General features: G+C 41.5%; 3 protein-coding genes across 3 annotated transcripts; 2 read left to right on the top strand and 1 right to left on the bottom strand.

The window, feature by feature from the left end:
• The first annotated feature begins 2315 nt into the window (after positions 1-2315).
• cgref1 (cell growth regulator with EF-hand domain 1) lies at positions 2316-7299 on the top strand. Its single transcript, XM_085773107.1, has 7 exons — positions 2316-2475; positions 3329-3416; positions 3637-3711; positions 5433-5506; positions 5750-5874; positions 5988-6089; positions 6642-7299. Exons 1-7 carry the CDS (start codon positions 2466-2468, stop codon positions 6888-6890), a joined length of 723 nt encoding a protein of 240 aa, XP_085629233.1. The 5' UTR covers positions 2316-2465; the 3' UTR covers positions 6891-7299.
• Positions 7300-10139: 2840 nt separating this feature from the next.
• Positions 10140-12796, top strand: drc8 (dynein regulatory complex subunit 8). The gene is made up of 7 exons (XM_085763817.1): positions 10140-10201; positions 10405-10483; positions 11199-11271; positions 11608-11684; positions 12324-12366; positions 12454-12520; positions 12655-12796. Exons 1-7 carry the CDS (start codon positions 10141-10143, stop codon positions 12771-12773), a joined length of 519 nt encoding a protein of 172 aa, XP_085619943.1. The 5' UTR covers position 10140; the 3' UTR covers positions 12774-12796.
• A 1049-nt stretch (positions 12797-13845) lies between these two features.
• adpgk2 (ADP-dependent glucokinase 2) lies at positions 13846-23307 on the bottom strand. The gene is made up of 7 exons (XM_085763803.1): positions 23092-23307; positions 20976-21135; positions 18671-18861; positions 18321-18417; positions 18014-18150; positions 17427-17563; positions 13846-16886 (listed from the first exon to the last, which is right to left on the bottom strand). The coding sequence occupies exons 1-7, from the start codon at positions 23285-23287 to the stop codon at positions 16314-16316; spliced, it is 1491 nt and encodes a 496-aa protein (XP_085619929.1). The 5' UTR covers positions 23288-23307; the 3' UTR covers positions 13846-16313.
• Positions 23308-23556: the final 249 nt, after the last annotated feature.

The raw sequence follows: 23556 nt of genomic DNA on the forward strand, positions 1-23556 counted from the left end.
AGTTAGATCTTATCTGGAATCCGGGTGGAGAAGCTGAAGGATCCAAATCCATGGAGTTGCTCCTCAACTCCTCCAAGTGCAGCCACGTGGTGGTCAGAGGGGAGACACCTACAGACAAAACAACTTATTGCCCTCTCAAATACAAAACACAACATGACCATGGCTAGAATATAAGTTGTTACACATTTCTCTTTTTTCCCCACTTCACATTCATGAAATTAGTATGAGCATGAAAAAGCAAACACTCACCAGAGTCAGTACCCAGATTAACACATGAGCTCCTGTTCCTCCTGAATCCTCTGGTAGAACAACAGCTCTCCCATCAATCCAACTCTTTGCTGGGTAATTACAACATTTAACTTAAAAGACACAGTCCAACACTGAGTCACTCTGCTCAGGATCTTCACAAACTAAACTCTACTGGCTAACTTCTTCCTTTTTCTTCCTCTCTGCCTCCATCTCCCTGTCCTGACTTCCACTCTCCATGCAGCTGCTCTGCGCCACCGCCAGGACGTTTGGTCAAATTGCAACATCACATATCCACCACTTGCACTTCGATGCTCAATGAGGAGCGATGTCAATTTAATGCATGAAAAGCTGTCATGGCTAAAGGTGGACAAGAGACTAAAATGTGGCCTTGTTTTATATTTGGACAGACAAAAAAGCCAGTATTCACAGCTACAACTGACCATTGATAGACATCATCATAACACTATAGACAGGCCTTAAAAGGTAATTTCACTTTATCTCAGACAAAATCCAATGCACTTAAAGATACAGTATTATATAGAGCTATACCATATTGGAACAGACACCCTCTTTATCTTATTGGTATTGATAATAAATCAAGATTCAAAAAAGGGTGTCATGCATAAAGAAATCATATTTTGAGCAACTTATTACCCGCTTTTAATAGGCTATTTTAAAAAATGTTTATCCTTGTAGTTGTTTGTCTTTAACCCCAGGAAGAATAGTCCTCACCAAGGTGAAGACTAATGGGGATCCATGTACAAATAAATAAAATAAACACTTCAAATGTATAACCAAACTATAGTTTGTTTAGATTGTTTGTATATTAAGCAAAGTTTCAGGACCATACTGTCAGCCACCTCACAATTGGAGTAATGGGAGCTAACTTTAAGGACCACGTTTCTAGGACCCCGGTTTCTAGGCAGCACCTCCTAGTCCTTAGAAAACATGTGTGAACATTGGAAATAGGTCAACAGAGCAATAATTTGCATACACAAATATACAGCCAAAATACAATATATGAAAAAACTTTGCCAGGGGAGATATGCAAGGTGTATGCAAAGTTGAACGACAGAACAGGTTTTGGAAATCCCTGCAGCACATAGTGCAGCATTTTTTATTAGAGATTAACTGTTCGAAATGAACATTATTATATCTGATGCGCTAAAAGATATTTTGATTCTTTTATTCTAAATTGAAGTCCTGAGAATGTGGGCCTAAAACTGCAACTCCAAGGTGCGGCCTTTATGGTCCTGACACTGGCCCTGACGGTGCAGCCTCTGAGTCTGGAGGAACACACTGCTGATTTAAGCAGGTAATTTAGTTTGGGACCAGCATGCACCTGGGTGGGTATGTGGTTTTTACCAGAGCGGGAGAGGAGGCTTTCTTTGTTTACTGTCTCATAAGGAAAATACAATGATATTGTTTGGACATTGATTATTAATGATTATCATGGTGCGTCTGTTGATGTATTGAACCAAAATTAGGCTAGTTGAGGACAAACAACCACCACACAAACAAACTGTTCTTTACAGGAAACAGAAACCTAAAGCAACATTTGGCCTACAGGAAACAGGAGATAGGCACCCGAATATAAGTTATTAGCTAAATAAAGGTAATGTTTTTTGTTTTTTAAATGGTTCTACTATTATTACAGAGTCACCTATAACATTGGAGTTGTGTATTAATTCCTGGGGGCCATGGTAGGGATAGCAGTGGGCCCCTCATCACCTTTCTCCCCTATGCCACGGCCCTGGTGCAGTACAGTATGAAGCTACTACTGCGACTGCATGAGCTGTGACGGCTGTGGGCAGGCAGATCATCATCATCATCACCAGACTCCTCCCGGTCTAAACCACCGGAGTCTGACGGACTGACAGTGTGGACGTGGCGCGGCGGAAAACCCGGAGAGACGAGCACAAAGAGTCTGAGCGGCGGCGGCTTTGCTTCGTGGCTGCGCAGACTCACTGACACGACGGCGGCTGCGTTCTTCCACGTGGACCCTGTCATTGACCAAAACAGCCCGCGGATGGAGGAGGAGGAGGCGTGGGTGGATGGGTGGATGGGTGCGTGTTGCCTTCGCCGTTGCGCAGTGCAGACCGGGCGGTGCGGCCGGGACAGAGGCGCTCTCTCTCTCTCTCTCTCTCCAGACATGAAGCAGTGAAAGCAAAAGCTGCCCGAGTTAAAGCGTCTTCCTGCCCAGCAGCCCGTCCACCATGTTGACAGGTAGGTTTATCATCAGTCTGGATACAGATGTGGAGCCCGAGACCGGACTTTGTCGTGCGTGTTGTTACTCCATGGAAATATTTCATCAACAATAGCCTACATGCATAATAAACGCATAGTCAGCCGGTTAAACAATCTGCTCTCATTCATTCTCGCGTGTATTTGTTGATGTGTTCATTTTCTTATATAAGCATGAAGAAAAACCACTACTAACGCTGCCCAGCCCAGGCTGTATTGTAATAATGCTGCAGAGAGCTGGTGTCACCCGTGGGTCATGTGGGGTTGTGCGTGTGTGTGTGTAGTTAGCATTGCTGCATGTACTAGCTGCTGTGTTATCATGGTGCCTTTCAGTAGCAGCAGGCCAGTCCAGAGCAAAGCAGGTCAACACACACTTAACACATCTGCTTGACTGGACACATGGATGGACAGTGGATGGATGCTGAGCTATAAGTAGATGTATAATAATATAATATAATAATAATATGTATAATATAAGGGATCCTGGTTGATTTCCCCATAATGATCCCTAGAGAGGTGTGAAGGCTGCAGCACTGCTTTATTTATTAGCAACTTTGTGAATTATTTAGGCAGGTAACATGGAGATTGGCAACTGACACTAGAAATGAATACTGGTTTTGTTGGATACTTAGAAAAGCCATGTGGAAATTCCAGTTTGTATTCATGCAACCATCACTTATCAACCACTCCCATGTCCCCAACAACACCTCTTATAGGAGAATATTTAATGTCAAGACACAAATGCTGTTATGTGTGTGTTTATTTTATGGTAAAAGGGACATTTACCTATACAGGTGCAATCATGTGAGGTCATAACATGGCTGTGTACTTGTAGGTGTGATCATGGAGTGTCATGGCATCCTGTACCTGCTGCTGCTCATTCACCTGTGTCTGGCTGCACCAGGGCTACCCGGGACACAGAGGTAAACCAACCTCACTAATCACACAACTACTACTACTACTGTCTCCTTATTTCACACAAAATCAAACTTTTTTTTTTTAATATTTCAAATAAATATTCTTTTAAGAAGTGAATTTCCACATGTAACTGAGGGTGTAAAGGCTGGTAACACAAATAAACCATCTTCCGCCTCTGTTGTAGTTGCTGATGCTTCTTGACATATAAATTTGTTTATCCAACAGAGAGGAAACAGTGGATGCAAATAATCCTTCCCGAACACTACCCAATCCCTTTGGCTCAGGAGAAGAGGACCGCAGGTGAGTAATGCGTACCTCATTGAAGTTTGTCCAACCTCAGCAGCTCCTGTGTTGTCACTCTGTGGACTTTGGCTGCTGTGTTGTGCTAATGATGTGGCCGGCACCATATACTGATAAGATTACACGAGCAACAACACCGCATCATGTTGCAATAGTGAAATATGTCTATACTTTCACATCTCTGCTACTGCACGGTAGAAATCTGGTGATTATTTGTTCGGTGAGTGGACATAGAGCCACAGTGTGTTGGCGGCAATGTGGCTGGAGTTTATTATTTGATAAGATTATTGGATGTGTATCCTGCTCTGTCACATAGTTTGATTGAGCGTTTGTCAGCTGTGTAAGTGCAGCTAATATGATCTGTACCTCCCTCCACAAACAAAACACATGGATTCACAGGAGCCTTGAGTGCAGTCTAAATGGACGGAATGGCCATTTCTGAATGAAGCACTTGTACCACACTGACATTGATTACCCATTGCTCAGGGCCGGCCCCTGGCATAAACACTCTATGCGGTTGTTTAGGGCCACAGCCGTTAGGTGGGGGGCCACATGATCAGAAAGGTACCGGGGTTCATTCAAGTCATTTAAACATCCTGAGGTCAGCACGTGCACACTATGAGCTTTATATGTAATTTGAAGTCAATATTCAGCTTCTTTTATCTCACATTTGAGACATTTGGTGAAAATAGAATGGCAGAATGACAACATTTGTGCTCAAAAAACAATCTTACAAAATTTCATTTTAGACTTGTTTTCTACACTTATCTATTACTGTATTCATATCCTATTTCAAGCACCAAAACAGTTCATTCTCATGACTGAAGGTGTGTTTTCACAAGGGATTTGAAATTTTTCAAAAAGCAGACCTCAAATTTCCAGCATTTGGCCTAAATTATTTCTTTATACAGTGTTCATCTAGGACAAAATGGCCTCAGTGTGCTTACAGCGGAGGTTCTAATATTTAGACATAAAACACTTGAGTACTGTTACATCTGTAAGTATCTTAAAAAGATACATTTAAGAAAATATGTAAAAGTCAAGAAAGTGGCCTCAAACCTCAGAGGGCATAAACATGTCTGTATTCAGTTTTAACCAGTGATTTGGTGTTTTCGCTTAGAGTGGGCCACAAACAAAAATCTTGTTTAGGGCCACCCTGCCATTGCTTCATCTGTGGCCTATGCATGGGACAAAACTATTCATCTAAAGTGTTTCCTTTATGTCTCAGGTTTGAGACATAATGTCTGCAAAGCCTTTTTATGTCTTGTATCGAACATAAACACTTTAGAAAATGGATTTAACCTTTATGCAAAAGGTGTAACAGCTGAAACAGCACTGATCTCTATAAATCACAAGCACAGAAGCAGAGAAGCTCAATGGCTCTGTGAGTATCATATCACTGTTTGGTCTTCTTGGCAACAGCTTCATGTAAAATGTGATACACTATTTTTTGATGAGGTGGCACCTCCTCCTCCTATTGTGAAGTTATGTGTTGAGAGGTATGCACATTGTGCCCTCTTGTGGCTACACAAAATACAGCATCACCTCTGTATTTACAGTATTGTCCCACCCAGTCTACTGAGGCATCAATGTAAAGACAATCCACTCAAGATGTTTTAATCCTAAACTTGTGACTCAGACTCTGCAGGGTTGAACACATCTGAGTGCTCTTTATCTTTTACTAATGGACTCCAATGTGCTATGTGCTGTGTGAACCACAGGTTGCTGCAGAGTTTCATTCAGTCCAGCCTAAAGGATGGTCAAGGAGGACCAGAAATCAGCACCTGGGAGCAAGGTAAATATCTCCAACTACTGCTGTGAAACCTGAACAAAGAAATACAAAAAATTCACAAACTCTAATCTTACTAATGGAATATATAAGGACATCTCTAATAAAGTCATTTTCTATTACTTTTGCCTTTGAATCTTCTTTAAGTAGTTGATCAGAGATCAAGGTTATGTCTGTGATTCTGGTTTCCTGCTATAAATCATCCACAGCAGTGTGTCAGTTTGTCTTTCCTGTCCTGTGTTGTGTCAGAGGTATTCTTCCTGTTTGGTCTGTATGACTACGATCGCAGCGGGTTGTTGGACGGCTTGGAGATGATGAAGCTGCTTTCAGACTATAGCTCCCATCATACACCTGGAGCAAAGGCCAATGAATTGGTGAGGACAGTGTATGTGTGTGTGTTGTGTGTTTGAACTGCTGTTGTATTTGTGTCTAGTTTTACCGTTATAACCAATCTATTTATTTAACTGTGTGTGTTTTCTGAGTTCAGGTGGTGTCCATGGTGGATTACTTACTTCAGACTCAGGATCTAAACCAGGACGGTCTATTGGCTCCATCAGAGCTGCTTTCTCCTCCATTACCTCTCACACAGGTACTGTGACATGAACACAAACACTCTCTTATCTAGTGTAGCCTAATGGTAACCTTTAAGATAAACTAAATATATGACACTCGGTTGAAGATTGGATAGTAATGACACATCTGTGAGTGATGCCAACATGTATTGTCCTCCAAAAACACTTACAGGATTTTGATATATCAGAATGGGAAAATAAATCTTTTGTAGTCTAAACATGAAGGTTTTCTTGACATTAGAAATAGTTGTTTGACAATCCCACATCAAGGTACACTTTATAGCTTTTTCAAACTCATAAGAAACAAAAAAAATTAAATATACTGTATTTATTTCAATATATACGATAAAAAAATGTAATTGATAAAGTTAGTAAGTGGACTGTGAGATGTTTAATTTGGTAATTTCATTGTGACATTGGGGGATAAATTGTTTGTTCTACTTTACCACCAGTTAATGTGTAGAAAGAAATAATGTTTTCTTTTACGTTGTGCATCTTACTTTGGTTTACTACAATAGATAATTTATTGTTGACTGCAGTAATGTTACATCATGCTTTCCATCTTAAAGGACTCCAGCAACAACAATGCACCTCACCAGGAGCAGGAGGTGGCAGTGGAGGAGAGGCTGTCAAACCCGGGTGCTGATGAGGAGAAGGTCCATGAAGAGATTCAAATAGAAGAACAACCTCAACATGACGTGAAGACAGAACAAGAGGAGCATATACAGCAAGTAGTTGAACACAATGGACAAGAGCTTCCAGAAGAGCCTGCAGCAGAGCAGCAAGTCCCTATACACCAGGGGCAACCAGAGATATGAATGCACAAACACATATAAACACACCAGAGACTGTTTTGGTTTCTTGGGTTTGGTCTTTTGAAGACTACAGGCTACAGAGTTAAAAGTACCACTAATCCTTGAGAGATTGTCTTCATTTTTATCTCCACAAATTGATGTGGAATCTCAGATTTTACTGGACTGTTAAACATGTACAGTGTGTTTTAAAACTATTCCTGTCAATGTATTGGGGCATACCTGCAGCCAGTTCCTGTAGGGGGTATTATTAGGAATACAAGCACCTTTCACGCTGAATAAGGGACAAATGTTTGGAATTCAAAACGCAATATTTCCCATATTAGTAAAATGGAACTCATCATTAATAGCAATGAGAATTTGTGAATGTTTTTTTTATTTTTTACCCCAGTTGCAGAAATAGTTGATCATTTAATTTCAAACAATTTGACTTTTTTTTTTTTTTGGCTATAATTGTAGGTTTTTATTTAATGTCCACCCCTTGTTCCAGACCCTTTTTTTCCCCAGTGTATTTGTGTTTTTCTACATAGAGACTAATGTTTAATGCACACTGATTAGTACTTTGCTGCACCTGGACTGTTATTTATTTAAAATGGTGTCATTTACAGGCAGGTTATATGTGCTGTGAAATTAAATTTGGTTCTCCTTAATGATTTCCTGAAAATTTGCTTATTCAATGAAGGAACATAGTTTTATTATGCACATGCAAAGCCTTAACTTCTTTGTGTACAACTCAGTAACTAAAATATTTTGATGAGGATTTCAATGTCCCTGAATTAGTGGGGAATTATGAAATTACAGGACAATACAATATGGGTGTCCTCTATTACAGTCCTTAGGCTATAGGCTCATTACATTTAAATCCTGAATGCATTTACTGTATAAAAGGTTATCTGTTGTAGATTTTGTTTACCTTTTTACCCATTTTTGCATTTATGAAGCTGGAGATAATAAAACAGACATTGTCTCTCTCTTTTTCATTCTGAAATCTGTTTTCTTAAATCTTAAAACGCAGAAACACAACACAGATACACAATTGACAACTATAATACTATACATTCCAGCCATTTTTGGAGTTACACCATGGCTACCCAGCACTCGAGATAGCGATAACGCTAACCCATGGGGGCAATTCTTTCAACCACAACAAACACTCAAAAAACAATCAAATATCGATGGTACATGACTCGAATCCATACGAGGCACCACTGAACTTAGTGTACTTCTGAAACATCCTGGAAAGCAGAGTGCCTGCTCTCCCCGCCACAGAAACGAACACTTTTTCCTTGTTGTGATGATTTCTTTACAAAAGAGATATCAGAGATATTTTGGACATTACCACTGCACTGCTCGACCGTATATTTTTGTAAAAAACAAAAATCATCACAACAAGAAAAAAGTGTTCATTTCTGTGGCAGGGAGAGCAGGCGTAGGCAACGCTCCATCCGCGCCTACGTGACACGTTCACAACTGCCACTGATGCTGCCGTTGCCATGGAGATGAGCGTCAGAGAATCTCTGCAGAAAAATCAAAACCAAACCAAAATGTTGTTGTGTCGCATCGTTTGAGCCCCACACACACCTGAACCATAGACTGTAAAAAAAATAGACCGGAACGCATCTTCAGTGTAATTTCCATCAGACATAAACTGTGTTTACCATTAAAACGATACTAGTTCTTTTGTGGCTATAGGTCTTTTGTATTCTTTTGTATAGCTACACATTTTGTAGGAGGCTAGCTATGTATTGATGATCAACTTGGTGCTGCCTTGTTTTAATGAATGTTGGGTTATGTGATTGATCTCATATTTTTTAAGTCTCTTCTTCTCCATAGGATTTTATAACAGTAGCTTCATAAAGTGTAGCCTAACTTAATTCCTGCTGCCAGCACATCACATCAGTACAGCAGGCTGTACACATGTCACGACTGTGTTTACAAACTAAGTCCTCTGTTACTGTAAATTGAGATAACAAAATAAATGAATGCGTCACGTGCAAACAGATTTTGTTAAATCAAGATAACAAAATAAGTAGTTATTACCTGCTGGGGTCATTATTAGTCTTATGTTCAAATAGTTTCACATCATCATCCAATGCTGCAAATAGGTTTGAGTTATTATTTTTATTGATTTATGGTGAGTTGACATCTATCTATCTATCTATCTATCTATCTATCTATCTATCTATCTATCTATCTATCTATCTATCTATCTATCTATCTATCTATCTATCTATCGAGTGAGTTAAAAAGAGAGAAAAATGGCAGAGAGAGGGAAACAGAGCAGAGGCAGACGAAGAGAGAACTTGGTGGGGAGGGGGCGGTGTTCAAGTGTGTCAGTGCGGCCAAACAACGTCAAAACAACAGAAGAAAAAAAGATGAAAGAAGAGCTGAGTGGCTTAATAGGAAAGGCAGCAGAAAGGTAAAGTGACTGTAGATAGTCCCAAAGCTGAAGGAATGTTTTGTCAAACGTCAAAAAAGAAGAAGAAGTGTAAAAGAAAGAATATTTATGGAAAAAACAAAAACTACTGTACTTCTCAGAAACTAAAAGAGCCTTAAGAAACAAAGAAAAAACAGAATAAGTTTGAGAGGGCTAAATGGTTTAAGTAAAGGCTGAAGAGAAACGAAGTTCAACACTAACACAGCTCGCCCATTCACCTGCCAAGTTAATGTCAATGTATTAAAGTAGCCCATTTGTGAGCCCTCATGGCTCTTTGCATAGTGGACTCAGACAAGGAGAGGCATGACGGGCTCCCTCTGGCTGGGCCTGGGAGTGGGACAAACAACCAGCAAGTCTTTGAGGGCGGAGGGAGGGTCGACCACACCCTTCCCCAGGTAGGAGGCAGCGCCCCCCACGGCCGAGAACACAGCCTTTCAGGCCCAGGGACACACAGCCAACACGCCGACTGCAGCGCCCCCCACCAGCACCGCCGCAGTCCCCACCTTCCACCAGGAGGAGGGAGAGGACGGGGTGCTTGGGGCGGGGTCGCTGTTGTCTCCCAACAACGTTACTGAAGATGGACATGATGATGTCACAGAACTTATTTTAGGTATGACTATTATTGATTTAGTCTTTGGCTGTTTGTCAGTTTTGTGTTATTTTTATAGCCTAGTTTTTTTGTTTGTTTGGACATCAAAGTAACTACTTGTGACGTGGAACATCAAAGGCAAACGTGTAACGTCATTTGACGTTCTAAAGGAGCTCGATGTCTGTGACGTCACCGAGGATTTTCGGAACTGCTCCCTGGATACGGCGTGCATGCCGGTTGCTAGGCGACAGAACAACGCGACACACATGGCGGAGAACAAGCAGGGCACAGGTTGGTCAGTTATTCATAATCTTTCTGTCTATTAGTTTGAATTATTTTTTACTTAGATACCAAGAGAGGGCAGTTTCGGTGTCTCTGGTCGATTTAAAATGACGGTAGTTGAAAGTTTTTGCTTGAACATTATGATGCTTCATTTAACAAGGTAGCGGTCCGGCGGTAACTCTGTACTCTGTTGGTGTTTTCTCCTTTGTCAGAAACCACAGATGTCCACAAGAGGATCACAGCAGCTTTTGAGGCGTTTGATTATCAGCAGAATAACACAGTGGATGTCCGGTGAGTTCCCACAGCAGCCTGCAGGGGGAGGTAACGTAACCTTAGTGATTATTTAGGAAGTAAGTCCACCAGGGTGAAAGCAGGAAACTGGAGCCATGGATGTATTATAATCATGGATGTATGATTATAATAGATCCATGACTGGAGCCCACGCAGCTGCAGAATTACTCCATATCATTTAGACCTACACAATTTGACTTACTGCACATTTGTTACTTAGTATAGTTAATACTGAGCTCATATGTTGTAAGGATGTGTTTTTATAAGTGTGCTTGCATTTTCCCCCCATGTGATGAACTGCAAAATATCACACTTTCAAGGGCACTGACTGTGTGTTATGCAAAGTAAATTAAAAAGTGTGAACACAGTAAGTAAAGCTACACCCATTGTGTGCTGTGGCATTTCTACTTCCCTGCTCCACAAAGCTGATTTTTGGTTTGGTGGCTAAAAAGTGAAATGTCCCTAGTTTACCACGAGATAACAAAGCCTTTGAATGAGATTAGGAAGTGACTCATATTAACAGGAAAGTGGGTGGTGAGAACCAGTGGCCAGTTGGCTCTGGAAGAACTGGATAAACCTGATCCTACAGTGACAAAAGAGCTGCCACATTTGTCACAGTCTTTACATATTCCTAAACAATGTGGGCTGATGTGATGTAGTGATCTTCTGACTGATTTTCATCTCTTCATTTCCTGTCACCTGTTTGTTTTTTTAGGGAGATTGGTACCATCATCTATTCCCTTGGTTGCTTCCCCTCTCAAAAAGACCTGCACGACTTTGTCGCTCAGGTCAGACCTTTATTGTTTCAGTGATGTTTTGCATGAAAACAACTGAAATCCACAGGCTCATTTTTTTTTAGAGATGGACAAGTCAGTAGGTACTTCCTGTCATGTTGAATTCAGGGGGAACAGTAATTCATTACTAGTATTGCAAAGTCACTGACCCATTAAAATATCATTCCATTTTTCAAAATATTGTAATTATTGTTCATTTGCTCTAGTGCACATGGAGAATAATGATCCATGCCTGCTTGAAAGATGTAACATACAGAGAAAGTGGTGTACAAAGTGATTGTTGGGTGATGTTATAAGCAGCCACCCTGAAGCCCTGTCCTGTTTAACCAGGTGGAAGAGGACCACACTGGGTGTATCCATTTGGACAAGTTCCTCCCAGCCATGACCAAAGTGCTGCTGGAGCACAAGTAAGGCAGCTCTGTTCAGTGTGACTCTTGACTGATGGCAGACATGCTTAAGTTTTAACATAGGTTTTTTTTTTTTTTTAAATCTTTCGTAAACACAATGGGGTAGTCACTGCAGGACTAACCCATAAAATAGATGTGTGGTGTACAGATACAGAGGCGCTTTGTTTTTTCATCATTAATCTTTCAGGTGGTGTTTTTTTTTTCTCCACCAAACATAGCACACTATATGACAGACTTCTTTGAATAATTAAAGCCACTTTCCCTTAAACCCATGCTTGTATGTTATATGTGCTTTCAAATAGCGTGCACTTCATCATACATCATGATTTTGTCCTTGTGTTTCCAACCTCTTGCAATAATTAAACTATCAACCAAGAGTGAAAATGTTACAATTTTCCTAGGACAGGCAACATTTTTAGGCCAATAGAGTAACAGTAACAATTTAGACACAGCCAGGGCTATTGAGAAACAGTAGTGTAGACCTGAAAACACTGACAAAGGACATGGAAAATTCCACCATTTAGCTGCTGCTTAACAAGTTCTTAAGTTGTGTTACCAAGTTTACTCTACTAATCAGGCATTATACCCACATCAAAGGAGAGAGACACAAATAGAAATGGTTTTGGGTGTGTGTTTTAGGTTTCCTCCCATTCCCGAGGACCTTCTGCTTCAGGCCTTTGAGGTGAGCCCAACTCTTGTTTCTTATGCACTCTCAGATGTTATTATAGTTTATGAGGATATGAAGCCTGTAAGAACATCACACTCACAGGTTCTGGACAAGGAAAAGAAAGGATACCTGGAGCCAGAGGAGCTGACTAAGTACATGACACAGGAAGGTAAAGCGGAGGCTTTTGGTTTTTACCAAGATTAGTTTGTGAGGTGAAAAGCTGCAGATTTTTGTATGGAAATGTTTTTTGTAAATGTCTTTCCTCTTACTTCCACAAAACCACCTCTGATGTCTTGAAACCAGGTGAGCCCTTCACCCAGGTGGAGATGGATGAGATGCTGACAGCACTCGCTGACCAGGAGAAGAACTGCATCTATTACAGCGATGTAATCAGCCAGCTGACCATTGACCCCGACATCTAAACGGTGCCTTTGTGTTTCAGCCTAACTATCTGTTTGTTTGTCTGTTCACGTCTGCTTTTAATTCATTCTGATATGGTAATGATTAATAAAACTGCTGGTTTAATCCTCGCTTTGCATTTTTCAGATCTGTCCTTCAGCTCTGATCAAATAGTATTCAATTGAACTGACATATTTGGGACAATGCAGCCAGGGGCCCAGTTATTTTGGTTGAACATACAGCAGTTTTAAATACTCCCACGTTTACATATTTTACCCAAACTCTATTTGCATATTTCCGAGCATGACAAAGACTTAGCAACATGTTCTCCAGAATCATATTAAACTGGAAACTACATGTGCAGTATAAACCACATGCTGCAGTTCCCCCTTTTAATGCGAATGAAGTCATAAATCCCTACAGCTACACACAAGTAGGTTATCTTCTATCTGATGCAAAAAGAAAAAATGTTGTAATCTTGAACATAGTTGGAATAAATAAGAAAAGTTCTTCATCCTGACTTAATGCAAGTATTTACGCTTTCTTAAAATCAACTTTTTTGCAAATTTAATACCAAAGCTCAAGAGATGGAGACAATCTATATAAAGGAGAGGCATAGTTAAGAATGAGAACTTGCTGCTTGCTGTCCCCACTCCAGAACAAGGGCTCAAAATAGAGGCTGGGGCATACATAGTGCCTTAAAATAGCACAGGCTCTGCAGCAGTAGACTAACGGCATGTGGGCCCAGTGGTGGAGTCAGAAACAGGAGTGTGGTCATTCATTGACACAATATTATAGAGTTATGCGCAGCCAAAGGACAAATAATTAGTGACATAGCGTACATGAGGTGACATCAAATTGAAAAATGAAATTAAAAGTGTTAAATGTCGGGAGCCAGCGGAAAGGAAACCTGATGAGTTATGATGTGACGAAGAAGCCATGATGTGACAGTCCAATAGTGCTCATCACAAGCATAGAAAACAGTGAAGTTCAATTGACTTCAACTGACTAAAGCAAGAAAACTGTAGCCATGACGGGTGCAAACCTATTTCAATAGATGACCCCAAATTTAATAAAATAAACAAAGCAAATGAGTGCTTTATCAGCATAGCATTTTATCTCAGGCAATTCTGCATTGAATAGGTAACATGCATGAAACAGTTAAACACAGCTTTGGAACATGGGTGACATGACTTCATCTTGAGATTAGATAAGTATGGTAGTGTGTGGTAGCAAACACAGGCTGTTTTCTACATGAGCATGAATGAATGCAAAGGTTTCATTTTGCAATAAAAACAGAACCCATCCTCGTGGCCTCCAATCATTGTGTGAGACAAAGACATCGGAAAATAAAAGATATCCATACAGTAATAGAAAAAGTCTGTATTAAACATTCCCTTTTCACTAAACACCAACAGTCAAGACAGAATAAGGCTCAGTTACCTTCAGCATAATCACACAACACCATCGAATCAGTACAGTCCTGATACACAGAGACACAATTCCTTTACCATTAGGTTTCTCATTTTCTCTTGACCTCATAAATGTTTCATTGTAACATGGATAAATGTGTTCCTCACTGAAAGGGGGTTTTAACAAGCAAGTTTTCAAAAGAAAAACAAAATCTGAATGGAGAAAAGAAGTGAAGTGGGGTCTGTGATGGAATGTGTGAGAAAAATACCAGTTTGCATCCCTCCCATTTAGATCCAGTTGCTTAAATATAGTGAAATGGGAGTTTCATTTAGAAACTTTCACCTATACATTTATCTTAAGACTAAATTAAGATGGTAATGGCTTTGGAGAGTGAGTGTGTGTAGTGACACGGGCAATGGCCCAGCAGCAGAGCACCAACACATCTGGTACTACTAATCCTGCTACGAGTGAGATGAAGACTAAACATGGAAAATATAATTTCAGTATGGTCCACAACTCCATTCATGGTGAGGGCTTGGACTGAAGCTTACAATGTCAGGTTACAAACCTCCTCTTTCTTGGAAAACTCTAAACCCAGACATGAGATTGTGTTCCACTGTGTGCAGCCGTATTGTGGCGAAATGTGACCACTGGCTGCAAATAACCTTCCCTTTAACAGAAGTGTTGTCTACACACTGGTCATTTGGTCCTTAAAGAGCCACAAATAAACAAACACAAGAAGAGCAGGAGAAACAAGGAAGCAGTGTCACAAATAATAGGAAAGTATGACAAAGAAAGGAGATGATAATAAAAAAAGAGCGAAGGGAGAAACAGAGAGAGCGTGGAGGTAGAAGAAATTTTTGACATCATATCCAGCTACCAACAGTGGTCTCTTCACATAGTTTATGCATTATTGCACTGCGACTGACACACAGAGGAATGACAATCCTAGAACAACTCAAACTCACCCAGACCGGTCCGTTATGCACTTGTTTCACATGTATTGGGAAGAACAGGGGTGACCACCTCACCAGCTTTTTACTTGAAGTCTATCTTTGCCTTTGAGAATGAGACAGGAGAGCTAAGAGGCGGGACAGAACCTTCTAGATGATGCAACCTTTTAAAAACAGCCAGCTTTGTTAACTTCTCAGCTTTGGGTTGGCGCTTCTGAAAATGCATTTGCGGTAAGGCAGGTTTGGGCAAAGGCTTGTGCAGTGGTGGGACCTGTAGAATTTAAGTAGGTGAAGACACCTAATAAACATGCTGCCATGAAACCAAGGATTCAGCTGCTTCAATAGTTACACAACTCTGGATAAATGTGCTGCATAGTAGAGCCACAGGTTTAAAGGATACAAAGAAAATTTATCTCAGAGCGGAGGTTGTGTAACTCTGCAGTCAGACCCTGCAAATACAGCAGATCTGTGATGCATTCACAGTCTTGATAAACTTTTTTTTTTTTAAATCATGCCACAAGCTATCCAGTGTGGCTCTGTAAAAATGACTATCCTACCTCATCTCTCCTTATCTCATCCTGACTGAAGGCCAAGTATTAAAATCTCCAGAGTTAGCTGATGGGCTACAGTGACTCAACAAAGATAAGTGTGTGCCAAAGCAGGGCATCGCCTGCTAGAAGTGGTGGACGTGGTGATGGTGCTAAAAATCAAACAAACTGTATACCTGAGGGCTTTGCACTCAGGCAAAGACACGAGAAATACATATTATTACATGTATAAGTCACAACACAATTCACACCCTCACAAACATACACACACACACACGCACACACACCAAACCACACTGACTGAACATTAATTGAAGAAGAGTCTGGTTCACATAGAGTTAACTTAGTTTACAAAACTGTAATATTTGATTGATTTATCCCTTTCAAAAATCATTACTGAAAAACATTGTGGGTTAACCTGATTAACAACCACTGTAGCCCATCATCTGACTCCTATGAGTGATAATAACAATCAGTTTCCCTATTAGTCCATTTGGGCCATGAGCTGCAGGGTGTGACACCAACTAGCCTGATACCCTCTGGTACCAGCGGCTACTTCGCCATCACACTTAGATCAAGTTTTCAGAGTCACCTTGTTGCTATCATCTAGTCAGCTCTGCACACAAATAGGACATTTTAGTCTCCTGGACTAGATCTGCAGCACGAGGCCGGCAGCTGAGATGTTGTCCCCTCCACCTGCAGTTTGGTAAACCTCCGTGCACACCAGCACCGGTGCCACGCAGATCTCATAATCCTCCTCATCCCAGCAGCTGACGGGCCTGCTCTCCTGCAGAGGGATACGCTGGCTGCCCTCCTGCCGGCTTATGGAGAATGAGTCATCCATGATGAGCCTCGCCTTGCTGGGGTCAATGTCGTTAGAGCCACAAACATGGCGGTTAGCTGTGAGAGAGGCCTTGGCCGTGGCCGACATGGTGTTCTTCCACTGAGAGCCACGGGTCACAATCATGGCCTGGAAAGCCAGCGTGTGGACGTGGAGGCGAGTCAGCGGCTTACTCTTAGCTTCGGCACTGTTTGTGTCACTTTCTGCACTCGCATTGATCGCATCCTTGGAGCGCTCGTTCAGAATGCGATAGACCTCCCGCATTTGGTCGAGGACAGTAGCTACACGAGGGTTTGGGTCCGACAACACTGTGATGTTGGAGCCTTTCAGCAGGCTGAGCAGGTTGGGAAGCTCCTGTTCATTCATCCCCAAAGATTCGGCCTGGGGAGCAGCGACAGAAACAATGATTCGACTAAGGACTAAAACTCCTGAACCTTCGTTGTGAAACTCCTGAACCTTCGTTGTGAATGATCAACACAGTATATTTATTACGCTCTATAAAAAACTTCAATCAACAGTAAAATCATAAAATAAAAATAACAATAAAATCAATAAAATTCTTCTAACAACCAGGCACTTAGCACAGAGACTGTTTGCGTTACTGAATAGTTTGATTAAAGTAGTTCCTGGATAAAATGTGGAATCGTTTCATTTTCTCACGTTCGTCCATTCCATGTAAGAAAAACGAATGAAACTATGTAAATAAAGGAAGACAAATAGTTTATGCTGAGTCACAACTGCTTCATACACAAATGTATTCAACTAATTTGACTAAGCAAATCTAGTTTCAAACTTCCTGGGGTGACTTCCATTTAGTTTTAACATCTCTACTTTTGTGCGATCACTCTCTTTGTCTCTTTGTATTCTGGGATATTAAATAAATGCTCTCAGTTCTAATGTCATTTGTTCATTCATACATACATGTGGAATGACGTAGTGAAGCAGGTCCTCCATTATGCTCTCCTCTACGAAACTGGCCATCTCAAAGTGGACACCAAGCTGAGGAGATGAGGTGGACAGCAGGTCGGCCAGGCGAGAGAAGAGAGCGTCACGCTCACCTGGAAAGACGAAGGGAAAGACAGAGGATGTTGAGTGAAAAGGGAGGGAACTGGAAGCACAGTGGTGTGGATGAGAATAATAAAGCGACAGCGACATGAAAAACAGGGCAGACGACATGAAAAAGTTAAGTAACAGGGTTGGTGGTTGAGAAGTGAAGAAATCAGGAGGAAGATGAGTCACCACTGATTGACAAAGAGCCTGGTGCAGGATGGGAAGTTAGTTATGCCTGGCTTTCAGAGTTTATGGGAAATCATTAATTATTATTATTATTATTATTATTATTATGATGATCATGTATTATTATTAATAATTGTGTGAAAGTTTATGGTACATGTCATGCAAGGTTAACTATTCAGTAGTAACATATTTCACTGATGCAACAAAAAGCAACAGGCATTTTCCAAACTAACAACATATCTAAGGGCTGTTGTCATAAGTTTTTCTCTTACCGGACTGAAAGGGGAAGTTGTCCATCATTTGCAGCCCACCCACCACCAGCAGATCTGGCTTGAAGTCTGACAGTTTCTTGGCAAATTCCTCCATGGAGTCCAGGTAAGGGTTGTGGTCATCGCTGTGGACGATGTATCTGCAGGGCACAAAGCCAAACAAAGTCAAACACCTTGCAGCCATGATTTATACATAATGTACATAGACACACACCAGACACATGTGAAAAATGTCAAGACTCAGATACACAAACTTTACCTTCTGTGATCTTTTAAGACTTAACAAACCGCCACCAAAAGCTCAACATACCTGTTGGCTCTTCGTGATGTATACTGCCCCCAGCTAGCTCCAGACGGATACTCTAGGATCAGATGAATGTCTGGCTCTTCTAAAATATTTCCTGCCACTGCACAGACAAGTGTAGGTGGGGTAAAGGTAAAAGAAGAGGAAATGACAATAGAGAAACAGAGTGTAGGAAAAGAAAAGGAGGCAGTACAAAAGAGAAAGGAAGAGGGAAATTCAAGGATACATAAAATTAATGTGGTGATTAAGCATAAGGAGACATTATCCTGATACATCCAGGAAAGTAATATGGCACTACTAGTGTGTATATGTGTGTGTGTGTGTGTGTGTGTGTGTGTGTGTGTGTGTGTGTGTACCTGTGATATGCTGGGACAGGACATCAGTAAAGTCTGGGCTGAAGCTTCCCCCTAGCAACACATCACATCCCTCGGTTGCCATACGACCAGCCATTACGGGAGCATTACCGCCTACTGACCATCTGTTCCCAGGTAGATCACGGGACGCTTCAACCAGCTCAGTGAAGAGAGTGTCATTTAACACAAAACGCCTGCAACACAAAGACATTTAAAAAAACAAACATCAGAACCTGAACGCAGCAACATTTCCTCTTCTTCTTATCTTGTCTTGTTGGTAAACAAAACAACTAAGTGTGTTATTATAGTTACAGTTTGTCGTACAGTAACAACAAGACAGGCTTGCTTTAGGACACAAATGTCCTGAACGCTGAAAATACTGACATGCTGGAGCTTGTCGGCAAAATGCACACATTAGCTATACCAAGAATAACACAGGTGAGGACAAAAGCAAGAGGGGGCAAGAATAAACGTTTCTAGAAAAAGAGAAAGACTGTGTGTGAGAGGTAAAGAGAAAGTTAAGGCCTAATGACACAAAAGGAAGGAACTGCAGAACAGTGTTTGGAAAGCCAAGTGACTTAATGCTTGTACAACGCCTGGCTGTGCTCAAACTCTGTGTGACACCATTTGCTGCTATGAGACTCCTGACAAAATACTACCACATGTAGCTAAACTGTAGTCATTAATAAAAAAAAAGGAAGCAGTGTTGCGTTGTCAGCACAAGACCAATAAATATGTAGCCTTAAAGCAGAAGTAAGTGATATATTTGTGTTAACATACGTCTTAAATAGTTATATCTTCCGACAGCAATCACTTACATAGAGTGTTTGGACTGAAACACGGGTCTGTCAGTCACTCTGCTCTGCTCTGAGCCGAAGAGAAAACATTTATCGTATCCTACAGTTTTTATCCAATGAGGAGAGAGAACAGCATGCAGGGCTGTGTGTGCAGCCAAGGGACGCCGTGAATGTGGTGACGTAGGGACGAGGACTGTTATGGTGCGTTCAAGGAAACTCGTAACTCGTGTTTTTCCGTCCTGTGAAGTTGTATCAGTTTGATCTTGTACGAGTTCACCTGTCGGAAGTTACGAGTGGCCGTTATAGTGACTTTCACAGGTAAAACAGGTTGCCTGGAACGCTACAAAGTCGTAAGTTGTGACTTGAAGCTGTAATTTACGATTTCAAAAGCCTGCCTGGAACGCAGCATTAGCGAAAACGACCGGATCGCTTACTTCTGCTTTAAGAGAGAGTTGTAGAAACATGCATGAAACTTTAAGAGATAAGTCTGCTTAGCTGCTGTAATAGGAGCAATGAGCATCCTGCAGAGATTAAGGTCATTTCTGGCACAGGTCATGAAGAGCAAACAGAAGGAACAGCAACACAACAACACTGAGCAAGATAAAGACATCTGATATTTTACAAAATTGGTTTGTGGTCTGTGATTGGCAGACATACCTGCTCATCTCATCTCTTACTTACACATATCATTTAGCTGCCTTAAGTTTTCTTTTGGCTGAAGTGCTTGAAATTATGGTCTCAGACTGAGTCTCAATGTCAGACTTCGCTGACAAAAGGCTGGTCATCGTGTGTGTTGGCATCAAGTGTTCATAATACACTTTAATTCCACAAGAAAACGAGGGAAACTGAGGTGAGAGAAATAACCCTAAAAGCAGAAAAAGAGCTTGTTCTCTTTGTGCTTATTCACTCTCTCACATGCTCTTGTCCTTTTTGTCCACATGATGATTTTATAGGCCTGTTGCCTTTCGGCGTTAGTTCCAGCCAATGAGCAAGGGCTCGCTGGCGCCAGAACAGAAGCAGGCACCAGCGACAGAAAAGACGAGGGGAGATGAGTTCAATGACATAAAAACCTACTGGTAAGAATCACTGCAACTAACTGATACACATCAACAGACTGATGGAAACAGTAAAACACAAACAATAGCTTAAGTGTTGATTTCCAAACACATAGATGGTGTGATTTGTGTGAAAAATTGCTGGACGGTTTGCAGAAGACGGAGCAAGCAGCTGCTGTATTCATTTGTATGTAGGTAAATGACAAAGACTCAACACATTCATGGTGGAATGTGAGTGTGGTTGTGAAAGAGCATGTGAGAGAGAGAGAGAGGAGCACAGAGGCCTCGGGGGTGCAGCAAGAAAACAGCTTTAAATGTGTTCTTTAAAGCCTCCCAAATAGATAATCTACTGCATATTCAATCACACTTGGCACACGTCGCACAGAGAGGACATCAGTATTCAAATATGTTCACAAGGTCACATCAGTGAGCACATTTGCTCTATTTATCACTTACTCTGCAGCAGCTCCCGGTGCAAAGAAGTAGGCAAAACTCTGAGCCAACTGCTCAGTATTTTCTATGTAGTCATGATGCAGGGGCTGGTCCGTGGGGGGGAGTCTGATCTTATTAAGCAGCGACACCCCGTCCACTATCAGGTCGACACAACCTCCAAAACCTGTGCATGAAGGAGAGGGCAGAGAAAGAGGGAGAGGATCACAAAATATGCAATAAATCAATGCGTACAACTACATATCATAGGTCAACATGACAGAGGGGAACAGGACACGGCCTAATAGGATTAAAGGGACAGGGAGAAGATTGTGAATCACACAAACATTAACATTGGTAACGCTCAGTCAACAGCACAGTTATAGTCCCAGCTGCTGGATCAAGCTTGTGTCTGATGAACACATAGCCTTCAGCTACAAACCCTTTTTCTGTCATGTTGGGACAAAGACCAACACGAACAGTAGCAACCTCCGATAGCCCACTTGTGTAGCCAACCTGCTAACGAAGTCAAAAGGCAAAAGACTGGAGTAGATCTCACACTGGAATCTGTGTTGGATAAGTCTTTGCTCTCAACCAACCATTTAGGAGCTTTGCCCAACAATTTAATGTTAATAAAGGTTTGAAGTCCCTGAATTATAGTGTGATTTTTTTGTTGTTGATTTGGCATTGTGTTGTAGTGACTAACTCTAATTCACCACCTGCCACATCTAATAGCAGCACAAAGGGGTTGGATGGAAAATATCTGTTATATTATATAACCGGGCTTGACATGTGATGTTATTGTATCTAAATCTGAATAACCACTGCGTAACATATCTGATTGCATATTATAGGGTTGGTCCTGGACTGGTTAAAGGTTGGACAGATATGGAGATAACTTCTGTTGTGTGTTTGTTTGCACCAAGGTTCAAAGGTGGTGGTCGCACTAATCACTTTATTTGTTGAGACCTCAAACACATTTACATCTGCAGGTGAGGAATTTCACCTTTTTCGTGCAGTAAAAGGGGCTCAGTGACCTCTGGTCATATTCGCTTATGTGGCACCACCCACAGTTGCGAGCTGTTTACTTGACCAGGATCAAAACCTGGAGCCGATGCTATGAAGAATATTTTCATCTAAAGCGAGTGTCCCTGAACATATCATCTGTTTTCACTATTTAACCAGTGCACTAGTTCACATTTGACATGTCTCGACCAAAGTACCTACACTAATGACATAAGCGTAGACTCAATATTTCCACTTTCTTCCATCCAGTAGCCTACATTACTCAGACTGCCACTAGCAAACACCAGCAGATATAGGCTAAACACTCCTTTCTACCTTCTGCCATTTGGTTATTAAACTCCAGGAGGAAAAAGGTAGCCCATCCTTAATGTTTTTAACATTTCACCCCCTTTTATAAATTGTGGATTTTTCTATTTTATGTATTTATGCTATTGGTTGTTGCAAAATATTATTGTTTTATTTCTGTGCTGTGTTGTATGTTCTTTAACTCCCCATTTGCTGCACAGCCAATTGCCCCACTGGGGACAAAATACAGTCATTGAGATTGAGATTGACATGAAGCATTAATTACTGTACTTTTGTGTCCTTTATCGTTTCAGACTCGTTAAATCAGTTCTTGTGATGATGCCTTCCCAGAACAAACTGTCCCCAGCTGCTCAGACCAAGTGCTAATCTGGACTGAGATCTGGTGACTGTGCAGATCCTCATGCTTTGCTCACACACCCCTATAGCTGCTTACCTACTCTTCCTCTCCTCCTATGTTAACATGTGTTTGCACGATTTAAATAGCAAGTAAAGCTTAGTCAGAGGTAAAGTCAGTTCACATGAGACAAAGGTTTCCCTGCACATTCAAAACTAACTTAAAAAAAAAAAAAGCCAATTTAGGTTTAAAAATAATATTGTATCAACACCGTTAATGAGATTTACAAGACGCATTGTTCACGTTCAACTTCTAATTTTAACGGTTTTGTTCAAGTTAGCTACTAACTAAGCTCAACAACAACAACTATCTTTCACACCAAAAGACTGATCAATATTTAACCCAGAGTCTCCTGTTAATCGGTTAAATGCTAGCTAACGTTAGCTGGTAGCTCCCTGCCTCCCTCTCTCCACTCACCCACGGCCACTCTGGGTCTGGAGACGTCGCTCACGCCGACTTTCCGCTCCGCCCGCAGCAGCGAGGACAGCACCGTGTCCAGCCGGTCGTCCAGCGCCTCGTCCCGGGGTGACCGGAACCAGACGGCCAGAAGAACCACGACCAGGGACACAATGGGCCCATATTTCATCCACGAAACCCTGCCTCCCCCCTCCATCGCTCGCTCGCTGACTGGCTGCAGCGGCTTCAGGCTGCGGGGACTGAACCAGCGCTTCCCATCGGCTCCGCGGAGCAGCGGCGGCGGGCGCTTGTTTTCAGTGCCGGCGTGTCCCCCCGGTTAGTGTTAGGTGAGCGGGTCCTTTGCGGATATCATGTTTTCACAATCTGATAAAAAGTACTTCTTTGTACCTTTAGACAACTACTCTCCACTGTTTATATATTTTTTAATAAACGGGGTTCTTTTACCCCTTTCCCGTAACGCACTGT

This window comes from Trachurus japonicus, chromosome 3, assembly GCF_045865225.1.
Source record: "Trachurus japonicus isolate A0001 chromosome 3, Traja_1.0".
Taxonomy (NCBI): Eukaryota; Metazoa; Chordata; class Actinopteri; order Carangiformes; family Carangidae; genus Trachurus; species Trachurus japonicus.

Excerpts from the sequence above, each read along its gene's own strand:
- adpgk2 (XM_085763803.1), bottom strand. The coding sequence starts at position 23,287 with ATGGAGGGGGGAGGCAGGGTTTCGTGGATGAAATATGGGCCCATTGTG. Across the intron at positions 21,136-23,091 it reads CAGACCCAGAGTGGCCGTGG|GTTTTGGAGGTTGTGTCGAC; the intron begins GTGAGTGGAGAG and ends CTTCATGCACAG. Across the intron at positions 18,862-20,975 it reads GCACCGGGAGCTGCTGCAGA|GCGTTTTGTGTTAAATGACA; the intron begins GTAAGTGATAAA and ends TTTGTGTTGCAG.
- drc8 (XM_085763817.1), top strand. The coding sequence starts at position 10,141 with ATGCCGGTTGCTAGGCGACAGAACAACGCGACACACATGGCGGAGAAC. Across the intron at positions 10,202-10,404 it reads GGAGAACAAGCAGGGCACAG|AAACCACAGATGTCCACAAG; the intron begins GTTGGTCAGTTA and ends CTCCTTTGTCAG. Across the intron at positions 10,484-11,198 it reads AATAACACAGTGGATGTCCG|GGAGATTGGTACCATCATCT; the intron begins GTGAGTTCCCAC and ends TTGTTTTTTTAG.
- cgref1 (XM_085773107.1), top strand. Across the intron at positions 3,417-3,636 it reads GGGCTACCCGGGACACAGAG|AGAGGAAACAGTGGATGCAA; the intron begins GTAAACCAACCT and ends TTTATCCAACAG. Across the intron at positions 5,875-5,987 it reads GAGCAAAGGCCAATGAATTG|GTGGTGTCCATGGTGGATTA; the intron begins GTGAGGACAGTG and ends TTCTGAGTTCAG.